A 15,195-nucleotide genomic window follows, 5' to 3' on the forward strand; every position below is an offset into this window, starting at 1 on the left:
GACCTAAAGTTCACTGAAAATGAAAAATGTAGAAAAAAATCCTAAGGATTTAAAAATCTATAGTAAATCCAAGACATTGAGATGAGCTTGTGTGTTAAATACTATCGTTTCTGGCTGACATAATGCACATAAAGTATATCTGGAGTGTCTATTAATCATAAAGCATGGAGGAATGCAATACACAAATTGGCTAATGTCCAGCAATATTTGAAATGCTCTTATTCTGCCATAAATAGGTGGATCTTCAAAAAGAAGAGCAGACCACTTTGGAGTGATTTGGGAATTAGAATTTTTGAGAATTTAGAGTCTAAAACAATGGTATGTAGAGATAATTTTCTTTAAACAATAACAACAACAACAACAACAACAACAAAAAAGCGCTACATTTTCTCCACCCCACCTTCTTCTAATTTAAGGAACAAACTCTCAGGAAATCAACGGAGTTGTACCTGATTACATCAGGTCTGAATTTGATTCTGAATCTACAAAATCTATCTGCTCCCTAAATGATTTATAATAAATTCACTTCTACTGTTGTGGCACATTCATTTAATAGGAGTGCAATCTATCATAGCATCCCAGGGTATTTCTGGCTCCTGCTAGTAAGATCCAACAAAATAGAATATAAATTAATCCTTTTAAAAAAAATCAGTTTATCAAAAAGGAGGTAATGGATGATAATTGACGAGTTTCAGTTCAATATTTTGACTGCTAGAAAAAAGTTCTTCGAAAAAATATAGGGTAGAGCTAACAAAGAAACAACAAAAGTGTGATCAGTTTGGGGTGAGTTTCTACACATTTAGAGATGTTAGGCGTTTCTTATATGTTGAATGTTGCTTTAGGAACACTGTGCTGACAGAATAAACCCATAAAAAGACACTGCTCAGAGGAAAGGCACCTAACAATGGTACTGGTAAATTTATTATAAATCATTTTAACTTCATGGAACGATAAGACAACATTGTTGGCATTGCTTGTTTTGTTCAGAAACATATATCTGACTTAAAAATTAAGTCATGATATAAAATTTAATAAATAGCTATAATTTAAATTATTGGCATCAGTCGCAGATAAAATTGGGGGGGAAAATAAACCCAAATAATTTCTCAGATCTATGCTGAGATGTGATGAAAAAACGACTAGATTTTAATGAACTGTTAAATGGCATTACATGTTATGAACAGTGCTGTAGCAGCACAAAGAGCTCACACTGTCTGTCTGGGCTGCTCATCAGTTACACAAGTATTGTTCTTTTCCTTGAAGCACAAAAGGCAGGAAACTGACTTTGGGCTTGATTCTATTCAAGTCAATGGAAGTCTTTCCATTGATTCCCATGGAAGTTGGATAGGACTCACCCTTCAAAAAAAAATCACCCACTACAATGTTTACCTAAGGTAAACACTGAAATAAAAACATTTTAAGAGAGACCTATAATGAGGTTAATTACAAGTAATTACTATTATTTTTTTATATTTTTTCCTGATAAAAATATCATGTAGGATTGTAGTCATTCAAAGTACTGAACAGAATTTGTATGTCTGGGGACATGAGACAAAATTCAAAATTTACAGCACAAAGTAGGTAAATAAATTGTAAATAAATTTACAGCTTTTCTATACAGTGAATGAATTCATTCGGTTTAGGAACTGTCTACAAAGTTTTAAAAAGGGATAGCTTGGTATCGAAATCTCCCTCTAAAATGTGATGGATTAAACTTAAAATCACTGCAGATTTAGCATTTACGTTATACTGAAATATTAAGATACTTCAACATGCTTTTTATGTGGCTATGCCTTGTAATCAGTGGAATATGGTAGCCCCCAAGAATAATGTTCTTTAGAACTCTGGCAATTAAGGCATGCTTATGCTTTGAACAATATCTTTCAGATTTTGTGGTACAAAAGTACTTAATTTAGCAACTCAATTTAGTTTTCTTAACCATGGCAGTATAGTTGAAATATGGTATTAATATTTTATGTTGTTTGCAGTTGCAAAGAAAAATGTAGAAAGATCATTTAAGTTAGATAATCCATAAAAAAAACCTATATCAATTTAAAATTTTACTGCATAAAAATATGTACTTTTCAAATTATTTTAATAAATTAAATATCCCTAATGTTTTTATATATCTATATATCTATATCTAGATATAGATATAAATATATCCTGATAATCTATAAAAGAGGGTTTTGTTATAGGAAAATAAATGGAACCCCGAAAGTACCCCCTTCATAAAATTTAATTATATTTTTTCATCTCCAAGAAATGTAAGAATATGTACAACTTCTCTGTATTACTATACTATCAAAATAGTATGGGTTAAGAGTAGCAGGCTTCTGCAACCATAAGATGGTAAAGTCATGTAAAAATGGAGGACAACTTGGATCTCAGATGAACGTTATCAGTGTGGAGAATCAGTTTCTGGATGGATATGACAAGAAGGGTTACTTACAATCTTCTCATCTACAGTAGATTTCACAAGAGGTAGAGTTCGAGTGAAAAATAAAAGACAATTGGAATAAGGTGCATGCTCAGTATTTTCAATTTGTGACTTGTTAAAGATATAGGATATTATAGGAAAAGTTTGCAAAGATTTTCTCTTTTCTTCCAAACAGATTTTGATCAGGTTGTGACTTTTTTAATGTGAATCTAAAATGAAGAATTGAAAAAAAAATCATACATTAAAAAAATCCATACGTTTTAGTACATTACAGTAAATCTTAATTTTTAGACAATTATAAAAGAGAAACAGCTTTCTGATTAATCCAAAATTCTTAGCTTCAAATATGTTGATGCAATTATAAACATCTCATATCTGATATTCTGATTTTAAAAGAGGTAAAGTATACAACATCTCACCTCATTCAGAATTGCCCAGACTGCTGAGTTTTGTATTACCGAAAGCCGAAATGATGAAATAGGGTTTAGACTTGGGTCAACTGTCCCTTCTGCTATACCACTTTCAAATTTACCTTTAAATGAACAAAAGCATATCCTAAATAAACAATCTCCAGACAAACAAATACAAGATACGGTGTGTAGAAAGGTTTCTAATTAAAGTGAATATTAGGGCTGTCAAGCGATTAAAAAAATTAATCGCGATTAATCATACAATTAAACAATAGAATACCATTTATTTAAATATTTTTGGATGTTTTCTACATTTTCAAATATATTGATTTCAATCACAACACAGATTACAAAGTGTACAGTGCTCACTTTATATTTATTTTTTGATTACAAATATTTGCACTATAAAAAACAATTTTTTTTTCAATTCACCTCATACAAGTACTGTAGTGCAATCTCTATCATGAAAGTTGAACTTACAAATGTAGAATTATGTACAAAAAAACTGCCATTCAAAAATACAACAATGTAAAATTTTAGAGCCTGCAAGTCCACTCAGTCCTACTTCTTGTTCAGCCAATCCCTCAGACAAATAAGTTTCTTTACATTTGCAGGAGATAATGCTGCCCACTTCTTGTTTACAATGTCACCTGAAAGTGAGAACAGGCGTTCTCATGGCACTGTTGTAGCCAGCGTCGCAAGATATTTACATGCCAGTTGCACTAATGATTCATATGTCCCTTCATGCTTCAACCACCCTTCCAGGGGACATGCGTCCATGCTGATGACGGGTTCTGCTCAACAACACGCCAAAGCAGTGCGGACTGACTCGTTCATTTTCATCATCTGAGTCAGATGCCACCAGCAGAGGGTTGATTTTCTTGTTTGGTGGTTTAGGTTCTGTAGTTTCCACATTGGAGTGTTGCTCTTTTAAGACTTCTAAAAGCACGTTCCACATCTCGTCCCTCTCAGATTTTGGAAGGCACTTCAGATTCTTAAACCTGGGGTCGAGTGCTGTAGCTATTTTTAGAAATCTCACATTGGTACCTTCTTTGCATTTTGTCAAATCTGCAGTGAAAGTGTTCTTAAAATGAACAACATGTGCTGGGTCATCATCCGAGACTGCTATAACACAAAATATATGGCAGAATGCGAGTAAAACAGAACAGGAGACGTAGAATTCTCCCCCAAGGAGTTCACAACAGAGAGATTGCACTACAGTACTTGTATGAGGTGAATTGAAAAATACTATTTCTTTTATCATTTACAGTGCAAATATTTGTAATAAAAGATAATGTACACTTTGATTTCAATTACAACACAGAATACAATATATATGAAAATATAGAAAAACATGCAAAATATTCAATAAATTTCAATTGGTATTCTATTGTTTAACAGTGCGATTAAAACTGCGATTAATCACGATTCATTTTTAATCGTGATTAATTTTTTGAGTTAATCGCGTGAGTTAACTGTGATTAATCGACAGCCTTAGTGACTATCTATTCAATAAATGGATTTGCAACGCTACAGTCATGAATTGGCTGCAGTAATTCACCATAAATAAGTTTTTGAGGGTTTTTTATTTTTTTTGCTTATGTCTAATAGTAGGGAGATGGAACCTTACAACACTCCCCAAAAATCTTCCATAATGCTCAGAGCTCTTTGCCATCAGCTTCAGTTTTTCATTGGCAAATACTGCAGTACATATAGCCTTAGCACACAGACTAAGCAGCAGAAGCACGAATATGGAATAAAAAAGCTTAAATTCAGTGTAGCTGTGGGTGTTCAACACCTCTGAAAATTAGGCCACTTTTGATTAGATTGGATTCAGAGGTCAAATTTTAGGCAACCAACTTTTAAATTTTGACTTAAATATATATAAACTACATTAAGCATGTATGGATATTGGTATTTCTACTGGTAGAAACTTTGATTATATCAGGATGAATAAATATGATGTTGTAAAGGCTATTAATAGACCAAAGCTAAAATGAATAAAAACTTTAACTATAATACTTTAAAAAGTGATGAATAAAATCCTTTTTTTCACTACAACTAAGAATCACATCAGAACTTCATTCATTAAAGCAACCTGAAAAGGGCAAGTAACATTTATAAGGTCAGTTACGCAATGAGAATGATCAGAAACATATAAAGGCTTTTAAAAAAAAATAACATTTTACTAATTGATATAGTAATAAAACAAATTTTATTTCTATTTCTATGTTTGTAAAAGAACGAACATTGCTGTTCTATGGTGCACAGTATTACCTATTCTGAAATAACCGTCCTCCAAGCGTTTGTCTTTGGTTTCTTTGCTTAATATCAAGTCTTCATTCTAAAATAAAACAGGCACAAAACAAAATGAAAGCACTTATTTTGCATGTATCTAATAAATTTGCAAGCTAGAGCAAAATGTGGGTGCCCATGTTCTCTATTTAGAGCACTTTCCTAAAAACTTTGAACCAGCCTACTATTTCCATGAGCAAACAGATGTTATTTATAGCACAGACTTTTCTTAAAACAAAAACAAAAACAAAAAAAACAACCTGTTCCAGAACTGACTGTATTTGGCTTCAGGGTAGAAGAGAAAAGTACCACTCATAAGAACTCATATGATGAAGCACAAGGATATTGCAGATATGGCATACACGACAGAAAAGCCACTCAGGGTAAAGCCTGCTCCATGGCTGATTTGGGGAGAGAAAGATTAAGTAACCTCTTCCCCACCCAAAGGACACTCATGAAACCATACAGCACACTTTAATCTTAAAATAGGTCTAGCTAATCTGCCTGCTGTATTCAGAAAGAAATCGGATACTTGCTGATTTCTCTTTTGAGCATCCAGGCTTATCATATTCCTATAGTTCGTTTTTGTTCTCATCTGCAGTTTGAGGAGGCAGGATCAGAAACTTATCACCCACCACATTGGGGCTGGCTGCTTTTTCTACAAACTGAGAATGCTTCCAAAGCTAAAACACAGATCAGTTTGTAACACTAGAACAATAATTAACAATCAACTTCCACTTGAGTAAGTCTATCTACAGAACAATCTGTCCTCAAACAACTTTTACTCAGGGCTGCCCAGAGGATTCAGGGGGCCTGGGGCAAAGCAATTTCGGGGGCCCCTTCCATAAAAAAAAGTTGCAATACTATAGAATACTATATTCTTGTGGGGGCTCCTGGGGGGCCCAGGGCAAATTGCCCCCCCCCCCCGGGCGGCCCTGGGAAAAATAAACATTTAAAAACCTTCCGCATCTCGGCACAAACCCAGTTTTGAGAAAACTTCTTTTCAAGTCACCTTTACAGGGTATCACTGGTTCTCAGTATCAGCTAGTGCTAAAAAGCACTAAAGCTCACTAAAAGAGTTGGACAAATATTTTCCGTCAAAACTTTTTTTGGATCGAAAACTAGGGGTTTTTAAAAAGCAGAAAAAATCACGGACAATGTCTGCTTTCCTTCAAAATTTGTTGTGGTTTTTTTAATTGAAAAGCTGAAATTGGTCTGCCAAAACCTGAACATGGTTTGGGGTTTCAGAAGTGTGTGGCCAAATATTTGCTGCTTGCTGTGTTTGATTGTTTAAAGAAACAATAAAAAAAATTCTGCTTAAAAAATATCCAAAATTTTTGAACCACCTCAGCTTGTGACCAAACGCCTGAGCCCATGCAGTCAGAGATTTTTCCAGGTTTCTGATACTCTGCTGGTTTCCTTGACTCATATCTGTCTCCATAACTTTGGGTTCATTTAGGTTAGAACATAAGAACATAAGAATGGCCATACTGGGTCAGACCAAAGGTCCATCCAGCCCAGTATCCTGTCTACTGACAGTGGCCAATGCCAAGTGCCCCAGAGGGAGTGAACCTAACAGGTAATGATCAAGTGATCTCTCTCCTGCAATCCATCTCCACCCTCTGAAAAACAGAGGCTAGGGACACCATTCCTTACCCATCCTGGCTAATAGCCATTAATGCACTTAACCTCCATGAATTTATCTGTTTCCTAGAGACTGGCTCCATGGGGTCCCTCACAAACTGGAGACGGTTACTGTGGGTTTGTCTTTAGTATAGACTATGTACATACTCCACGAACTGAGCATTTGAGCTTGTTCCAGAATTTGGGATGAGCCTATGTTGTGAAAACTGAAATGCTCAAAATAGCACATGCATGTGAATGGACACAGGGTGCTAAAATTAAATTAACCCAGGGGTTCTCAAACTGGGGGTCGGGACCCCTCAGGGGGTCACGAGGTTATTACTGGGGGTTGCGAGCTGTCAGCCTCCACCTCAAACCCCGCTTTGCCTCCAGCATTTATAATAGTGTTAAATATACAAAAAAGTGTTTTTAATTTATAAGGGGGGGTCGCACTCAGAGGTTTGCTATGTGAAAGCGGTCACCAGTACAAAAGTTTGAGAACCACTGAATTAACCCCTCTGGAGCCTCAGGGAATGCAGAGGAGGGGGGTCTCCCTTGGTAGTGTTGGGAAGGAGGTAGGTGGTGTAGGATATTGCTCTTCTCATGTGATCCCTCCCCCATGGCTCTCTTGGCTCTATCACTATTAATCTAAAGTGGCTAATTTTAAATGAAGCTACCCTCCCCTGACATGAATCTCCCTATGGCACTGAAATTAAATGTAGACTATAATTTGGCATTTGAGAAGTGAAAGGGATGGTAGCCCTAAGGGAAAAGATAACAGCTTGGCTCTTTGTGTTAAATAGCTGTCTGCAAGCCTCAAACTGCTGAATGAGCTTTAGGGTAGAGAAGGCTGTGCCTCCCCAAACAGCCTGCCCCTGCCCCCTATCCAACTCCCACCCACTTTCTGCCCCCCGACCCATCCTGCTCCTTGTCCCCTCACCAACCCCCCCCCCCGAAGACCTCCCCCAATCACCACCCCGGGACCCCACCCCCGACGAACTCCCCCTGCTCCCTGTCCCCTGACTGCCCCGACCCCTATCCACCCCCCCCGCCAAGTCCTGACGGATGCCCGGAACGCCCACGATCCAACCCCCCATTCCCCGTCCCCTGACCGCCCCCCAGCAGCGCTGTCCAGGGCCGCTCCTGGGTTACCCCCACCTCTCCCCTCTCTCAGAGCCTCAGCGCGCCACGTCCAGGAGCTGCCCTGGCCCCTGGACAGAGTTGCAGCAGCGTGTCTCCGGCAGGACCGGAGCTCACAGCCCCGCCCCCTTACCACGTGGCTCTGACTCAGCGGGAGGAGCTCAGGCCCCGCCAGAGCCACGCTGCTGCAGCGCTGTCCAGGGCCGCTCCTGACACGGCGCGCTGAGGCGCCGGGGAATGGGGGAAGGCGGAGGTGGGGCCGTGGAAGCCTCAGACATTCTCGCGGGGCCCAGGGCAAATTGCCCCACTTGCCCCTCCCCTCTGGGTGGCCCTGCTTTTGCTTACTTCCAGTTAACAGGCGGGTCAGAACGTTGTGCCCGGGTACTCAGAGAAGAACTATCAGCAGTTATCAACTTTCTCATTCTAATCCAGGCTCACCATTCCTATAGTGGGAAAGCCCCAAGCAAGGGTAGGCCACAAGCAAGACTACTGAAGCAATGATACTTTAAGAGATTATTAGGTATCACAGTACTGTATGCAATACCCTCCTGCTAAGACAGCATCTGTCAAGCCCTGTGTCCAATTCCTAGCGCCTGGTGAATGCTTAATTAGGTGACTGTTGCTGCCCTACCAATGCCTTTATTCAACACAAACAATTTACCAGTCCAGGAAGTAAATAATGTCCTTGTTTGAAGAGCTTTATCTTTCCTGTAAGGTTTGAAGAGCTTTATCTTTCGTGTAAGTAAACAATGTCCTTGTTTGAAGAGCTTTATCTTTCCTGTAAGTCTGCTTCATAGGCTTCTTTAATGCAATACTCCAGCTATCTAGCAATTAATGCTTTAGATGCTTTTTTTGGCTCTTGCTGCTGGATGACTTTTCTGTACATTTACATTCTTGCCAGCTAGATCTTAACAGCTTGGTGTATATCAAATATTTGCTGGAGCTTTGCTTTTGGATGCGTAGGGTTTGTAGAAAATGATAGGAGGACTATCTCCTGGGATCTGTGAAATCCCTAATTTACTTTTGGTAAAAAAATATTTGAGATGAAGACCCATCTGATCAATGTGAAAATACAGTACACCTCTACCCAGTATAACGTGACCCGATATAACACGAATTTGGATAGAATGTGGTAAAGCAGTGCTCCGGGGGGGCGGGGCTGCGCACTCCGGCGGATCAAAGCAAGTTCGATATAACACGGTTTCACTTATAACACGGTAAGATTTTTTGGCTCCCAAGGACAGTGTTATATTGGGGTAGAGGTGTATTTGTAATTATTCAATACACAATGCCTCTAGAAAAGACCCTCCATGTACAAAGGGGATGGTAAGCTCTCTTTAATAAAGATATAGAAAAATGAAACTGAAGAAAGAAATGTGAACAGTCTAGTAATTGCATCCAGGGTCAGATGATCTAAATCCAAAGGCTCTACTCTGGGGAATTCCTGGTGATTAATCAAAAATGCTTGATAGAGTTATTCAGAATTAAAGTGGCCTTAATTCAATTTAGTTTAATTCACTTTGGAAGTGAATGTGGTTTAGCTAATTCTTCTTCAAATTCACACCTTTAGTTAATTTGGATTAATTTTTCTGGATATCCATATGTAGACAAGTCCTCAGGTCATAGAATCATAGAAGATTAGGGTTGGAAGAGACCTCAGAAGGTCATCTAGTCCAACCCCCTGCTCAAAGCAAGACCAACCCCAACTAAATCATCCCAGCCAGGGCTTTGTCAAGCCGGGCCTTAAAAACCTCTAAGGAAGGAGATTCCACCACGTCCCTAGGCAACCCATTCCAGTGCTTCACCAGCCACCTAGTGAAATAGTTTTTCCTAATATCCAACCTAGACCTCCTGCACTACAACTTGAGACCATTGCTCCTTGTTCTGTCATCTGCCATCACTGAGAACAGCCTAGCTCCAGCCTCTTTGGAACCCCGCTTCAGGTAGTTGAAGGCTGCTATCAAATCCCACCTCACTCTTTTCTTCTGCAGACTAAATAAGCCCAGTTCCCTCAGCCTCTCCTCCTAAGTCTTGTGCCCCAGCCCCCTAATAATTTTCGTTGCCCTCCGCTGGACTCTCTCCAATTTGTCCAAATCCTTTCTGTAGTAGGGGGCCCAAAACTGGACACAATACTCCAGATGTGGCATCACCGGTGCCAAATAGAGGGGAATAATCACTTCCCTCAATCTGCTAGCAATGTTCCTACATTTAATGTAGCCTAATATTCCGTTAGCCATCTTGCAACAAGGGCATACTGTTGACTCATAGCCAGCTTCTCGTCCACTGTAATCCCCAGGTCCTTTCCAGAAGCACTGCCACTTAGCCAGTCGATCCCCAGCCTGAAGCGGTGCATGGGATTCTTCTGTCCTAAGTGCAGGACTCTGCACTTGTCCTTGTTGAACCTCATCAGATTTCTTTTGGCCCAATCCTCCATAAGAACATAAGAATGGTCATACTGGGTCAGACCAAAGGTCCATCCAGCCCAGTATCCTGTCTGCCGACAGTGGCCAATGCCAGGTGCCCCAGAGGGAGTGAACCTAACAGGTAATGATCAAGTGTTCTCTCTCCTGCCATCCATCTCCAGCCTCTGACAAACAGAGGCTAGGGACACCATTCCTTACTCATCCTGGCTAATAGCCATTAATGGACTTAACCTCCATGAATGTATCTAGTTCTCTTTTAAACCCTGTTATAGTCCTAGCCTTCACAATCTCCTCAGGCAAGGAGTTCCACAGGTTGACTGTGCGCTGTGTGAAGAACTTCCTTTTATTTGTTTTAAACCTGCTGCCCATTAATTTCATTTTGTGGCCCCTAGTCCTTATATTATGGGAACAAGTAAATAGCTTTTCCTTATTCACTTTCTCCACACCACTCATGATTTTATATACCTCCAATCTGTCTAGGTCACTCTGGACCCTACCTCTCCCCCCAGCTTAGTGTCATCCATGAACTTGCTGAGGATGCAATCCATCCATCATCCAGATCATTAATGAAGATGTTAAACAAAACTGGCCCCAGGACAGATCCCTGGGGCACTCTGCTTGATACCGGCTGCCAACTGGACATCGAGCTGTTGATCGCTACCCGTTGAGCCCAACCATCTAGCCAGCTTTCTATCCACCTTATAGTCCATTCATCCAATCCATACTTTTTTAACTTGCTGGCAAGAATACTGTGGGAGACTGTATCAAAAGCTTTGCTAAAGTCAAGATATATCACGTCCACCGCTTTCAAACTTTTCAAAGTTTTCTCTGCAATCACTAGGGCTAGAAAATTACTTTATTTTTTGTTTTCCTTTAAAAATGCTAATACCCTCATGTAATCACTTGACTCAAGAAACTAAGGATTTAAGAAAAACAACAAATATGGCAAGACACACGATAAAAATCACAAGAGTTGGCGACATATTTTAACCCCTTTTATAGGCTTCTAGTTGTCTTTCTATACATCTTGGGCTTTATTTAGACATGTAAAAATAGTATGATGAAATGTAAACTGTATTAAAATTAATAATTTTAATAATTGTTTAGAATTGTATACATGATAAATATATGGATTTTTTTAAAGAAAAATATTGTTGATGAATCAACAAGAATCAAACATCAGGAGAAAGGGATATCAAGATACAATCTGACTTACAACACTGTTTACCTGCTCCTGTCTGAAATGTTTCCCATCTTTTCCAGCTGACCTCCAAGGTAAAACTAGTGAACTTAAATCAAATTAACTCTACCCAATAGAATGTAAATATGATGAGCCAAATTCAGGCCTAATTCAGGTACAACTCCATTTCATACCTGTTTATGCCAGTTCTGAATTTGGCTAAAGATATTTCCATTGTGAAATTGGAGAGCTGCATAAATAATTTTTGCATTTTGAGCAGTTATTTCTTTTTTATAATTTCACTCTTGTAATGTATGTATGAACATCAATAAGTTTGGCCTCTCACAACACAAGAAAGTGGGGAGAGGAGAGTGGGTCTTGTTTTGATTAAAATTGTGAAGTAATATCTCATGAGTGTTGAAGGTAGGATTTGTATAGGAATAAAGTAGGGGAGAGAGGAATACTAGCAAGATCACTGCTCTGATATCACTTTGAATCATCATATGACTCATCATATGACACAATGGTCAGGGTTCTTCCAGCTGAAAATATCTGCATCAGATGTGTATCATTTGCAATGAGATCAGACACAAATACTTTAGATTACTCTTTTCATACCTACTGAAATAACCCTCTTTTTGAAGTAATGTCTTTTGGAATAGAAATTTTTGTGGTGAAAAAGACTAAAGATTCTCCTTTAGGTACAGTGGTTAGAGTCTGACTTCAGACTGGAATTGACTTTATTCACTGCATTGCCATCTTGAGGTAAAATCCAGGTTGCTTGTGTAGAAGGAATAGAAAGTTTCAGACTCTGTTCTGGTAACTTGACAATTAAGATGCCAAAATATTTGCTTAGCTGGATTTGTGCAGGATTTTTAAGGCTGGACATCAGTGGATGAAAAATGAGGAAGCGGAGTGAAGCCAATTCCTCCAAAATCCAATTCTTAAAAAAAAAAAAAAAAAAAAGCAGCAGCTAAACAAATGTAGATGAGTAAACACTGTTCTCCTCCAGATTACCCATCTTCCTTTTACCAAGCTTTATTCTGAATGAAAGTCTCTGCTCTTTGTAAATAAGGTCTGTTTAAAGTAAAGAGGAATAAATGTGATGAGATAAGTGGTTTTCAATTCCAATAAAAGAGACACCCATATTTTCTCAATCCAATGATTTAATTAGAAATTAGGAGTTTTGCCTTTACTCTAATATAGAAAGGAGAGATATTAATGTATTCATACCTTAAAAGGCAGAACCTCCACTGTAGTATTTAGTAGAATATCTCCTGGATGCTCTGGATTGCCACTATGAAACAAGTATCTATAAATGCAAAAATTAAAAATAAATGGTCTGCACACTCAGTCACTGTTAGTTTAATAAGTAACATTAAACGACATTATGGAAATTACCCTGGTAGATGATCCCAGTTCAACTATGAAAATCAACTGAAAATTAGTTTCATATACGAATGTACTGAAAAGCTCTGCTTTAATGGAAGATATTGAGTTTTTAAAAAGTGACCAGGCAAAGTTTTTTCATAGGATTTACGTATTACTAGAACTTGCACCTAGGAAAATAGCCATATAGAGCTAGTCTTGACACCACAGGGTTATCCTGTGAGACAAAGGGGACTGGGAGGCAACAAGTTCAGGAAAATTGCATTTATTCTTAGCTCTGCTGCTGACCAGCTGTGTAACCATGGGCAATTCACATGGGCCCATTACATCCCATCTTGCCCATCTGCAAAACTAATACTAAATAACTTCTTTCACAACATACTTTGAGCTCTAGGGATGAAAAATGCTATATAGTAAATGCTAAATGTTATTGTCATCTATATGGAAATTTGCTGGTCATGGCAAAAGCTACTGAATAAGCGCTGACCAAGATCACGAATGCAATAACAAAACTACATAGTTTATTAGCATAGTTTTATTTACATGTCTGTATTCCTAACTATATGTATTAATAAATATTAGTGTTTTAACATTTATATAGTGTTATGGCTCATCAAAGCTACAACCCCTTGATCACATATTATAAACAAACCCCCAAAATTAATGTAGTGCAGTAGCCAGAAGCCACTTTCCCCCACCCTGGTTGTGGAACAGTTTCCCATTTATTATGGGGTTACGGATTTATTTATTACAAGAGAGAAAAACAAGGTACGTTAGGCAACAGCAGTACCTGTATGTATTTTACACAGTAATTTTAGAGACCATATTGCGATGTGCATCACAACTTTGAAAAAAGAAAATAGAAAATTTCCCTGTAAACATGCATATCGGATGGAATATATTACATTAAAAAATGTTTATAGCACTTAAACCCCCATGCTTCAGGGCACAAGTAAACCACTAACCACTTGAGAAAAGGAATTCACTTCTCCCATGGGCAGGTTATTCCATAATTGCTTGTCATTAAGTTTCCTGGACCTTCCTCTGAAGGAGTTGGTACTGGACACTGTTAGAGACTGGACACTAACCCAGAAGGACCATTGGCTTAATTCAATATGGCAGTTTCTAGTCCTAAACCTAGTGGCAGACAGCTTTCTGGCCGAGAGGACTTAAAAGAGGAGCCCATGGACGATGGAACTCCCTACCACCAGAGACTTGGATGAGCCTGAGACTTGCTACTTTTAAGAGTCAAGACAGGACTGTCTCTTTGAGCAAGGCTTCCCCTAATAACAGTGGGAACAGAATGTTCCAGAATACGACAATGAAATGGAGGAAAAAGACAACAATTCCATTTTCAGAAAGTAGAGTAACAAGGTTGGGATGAACTGTGTGACAGAAATTACATTTTTAATTATGCCTATGACATCCGGTAATGGACACATTTCAAACAGACATTTGAAAACACACATTTGCAAGATCTCACTTTGCTAACAAAGAACACTCAATGTAAGTGGCTGCTAAATGTAGCATTAGTTATATTAGGAGAAAATTGGATGTTTCTCATCATTAATAAATATATTTATCTTCACGGTCAACATTTTCCCTCAGTGTAGGCTGTTTGAACTGTGGTTGCATTTATTAATTATACTTTATTTTTTTTAAATGATGTATTAATGTGATGATAAAAATAAATGTGTATGACATATATTAAGAGTAACTAATTGGAATTTTAATGCAAAGTTATGGGAGAATTCCAACGTAGGGATTCACAGACCAGGACACACCAACTCAAAGCAGCACCAGACCCTGCCAGAACAACAGATGCAAAACCTGCAGACATATCTTCACTGCTACAATGATAAACAACCCCCACAACACACCTTTCCAGATCTGTGGATCTTACACATGCCTGTCACAACATGTAGTACATCTCATCCAGTGCACTAAATGCCTCAATAACAACTATTTAAAACCAGACAATCACTACGCTCTCAAATGAACTCACATAGGAAAATATAAAAGACAAATACACCCTATTACCTGTGGGTGAACACTTTTCACAAAGCAATCACTCTATATCAATCTGCATCCTCAAAGAAAACCTGCACAACACATTCAAAAGATGAGCATGGGAGCTTAAATTCATAACACTGTTAGACAATAAAAATCACAGACTGAACAGAGACACTGGATTTATAGCTTATTACAACAATCTGTAACCCAACTAAACCCCTCTTTTTGTCCTGTGACTGGCCACTTCACCTTGAATGATCCCTTACAATATGTGCTAACTAC

At 38.4% G+C, this 15,195-nt stretch overlaps 1 protein-coding gene across 1 annotated transcript in view; it reads right to left on the minus strand.

The window, feature by feature from the left end:
• Positions 1-2,585: 2,585 nt before the first annotated feature.
• The window catches only part of MGAT4A (alpha-1,3-mannosyl-glycoprotein 4-beta-N-acetylglucosaminyltransferase A), a 142,317-nt gene continuing 129,707 nt past the window's right edge, over positions 2,586-15,195 (minus strand). Inside the window, exons 13-16 of the mRNA XM_065408858.1 lie at positions 12,745-12,823; positions 5,128-5,194; positions 2,860-2,972; positions 2,586-2,649 (exon numbers count right to left, since the gene is read on the minus strand). Coding sequence (XP_065264930.1) covers positions 2,623-2,649; positions 2,860-2,972; positions 5,128-5,194; positions 12,745-12,823 — 286 coding nt within the window. The 3' untranslated portion in view covers positions 2,586-2,622. The remainder of the gene's footprint in view (positions 2,650-2,859; positions 2,973-5,127; positions 5,195-12,744; positions 12,824-15,195) is intronic.

Source organism: Emys orbicularis, chromosome 1 (assembly GCF_028017835.1).
Source record: "Emys orbicularis isolate rEmyOrb1 chromosome 1, rEmyOrb1.hap1, whole genome shotgun sequence".
In the NCBI taxonomy this organism is placed as follows: domain Eukaryota; kingdom Metazoa; phylum Chordata; order Testudines; family Emydidae; genus Emys; species Emys orbicularis.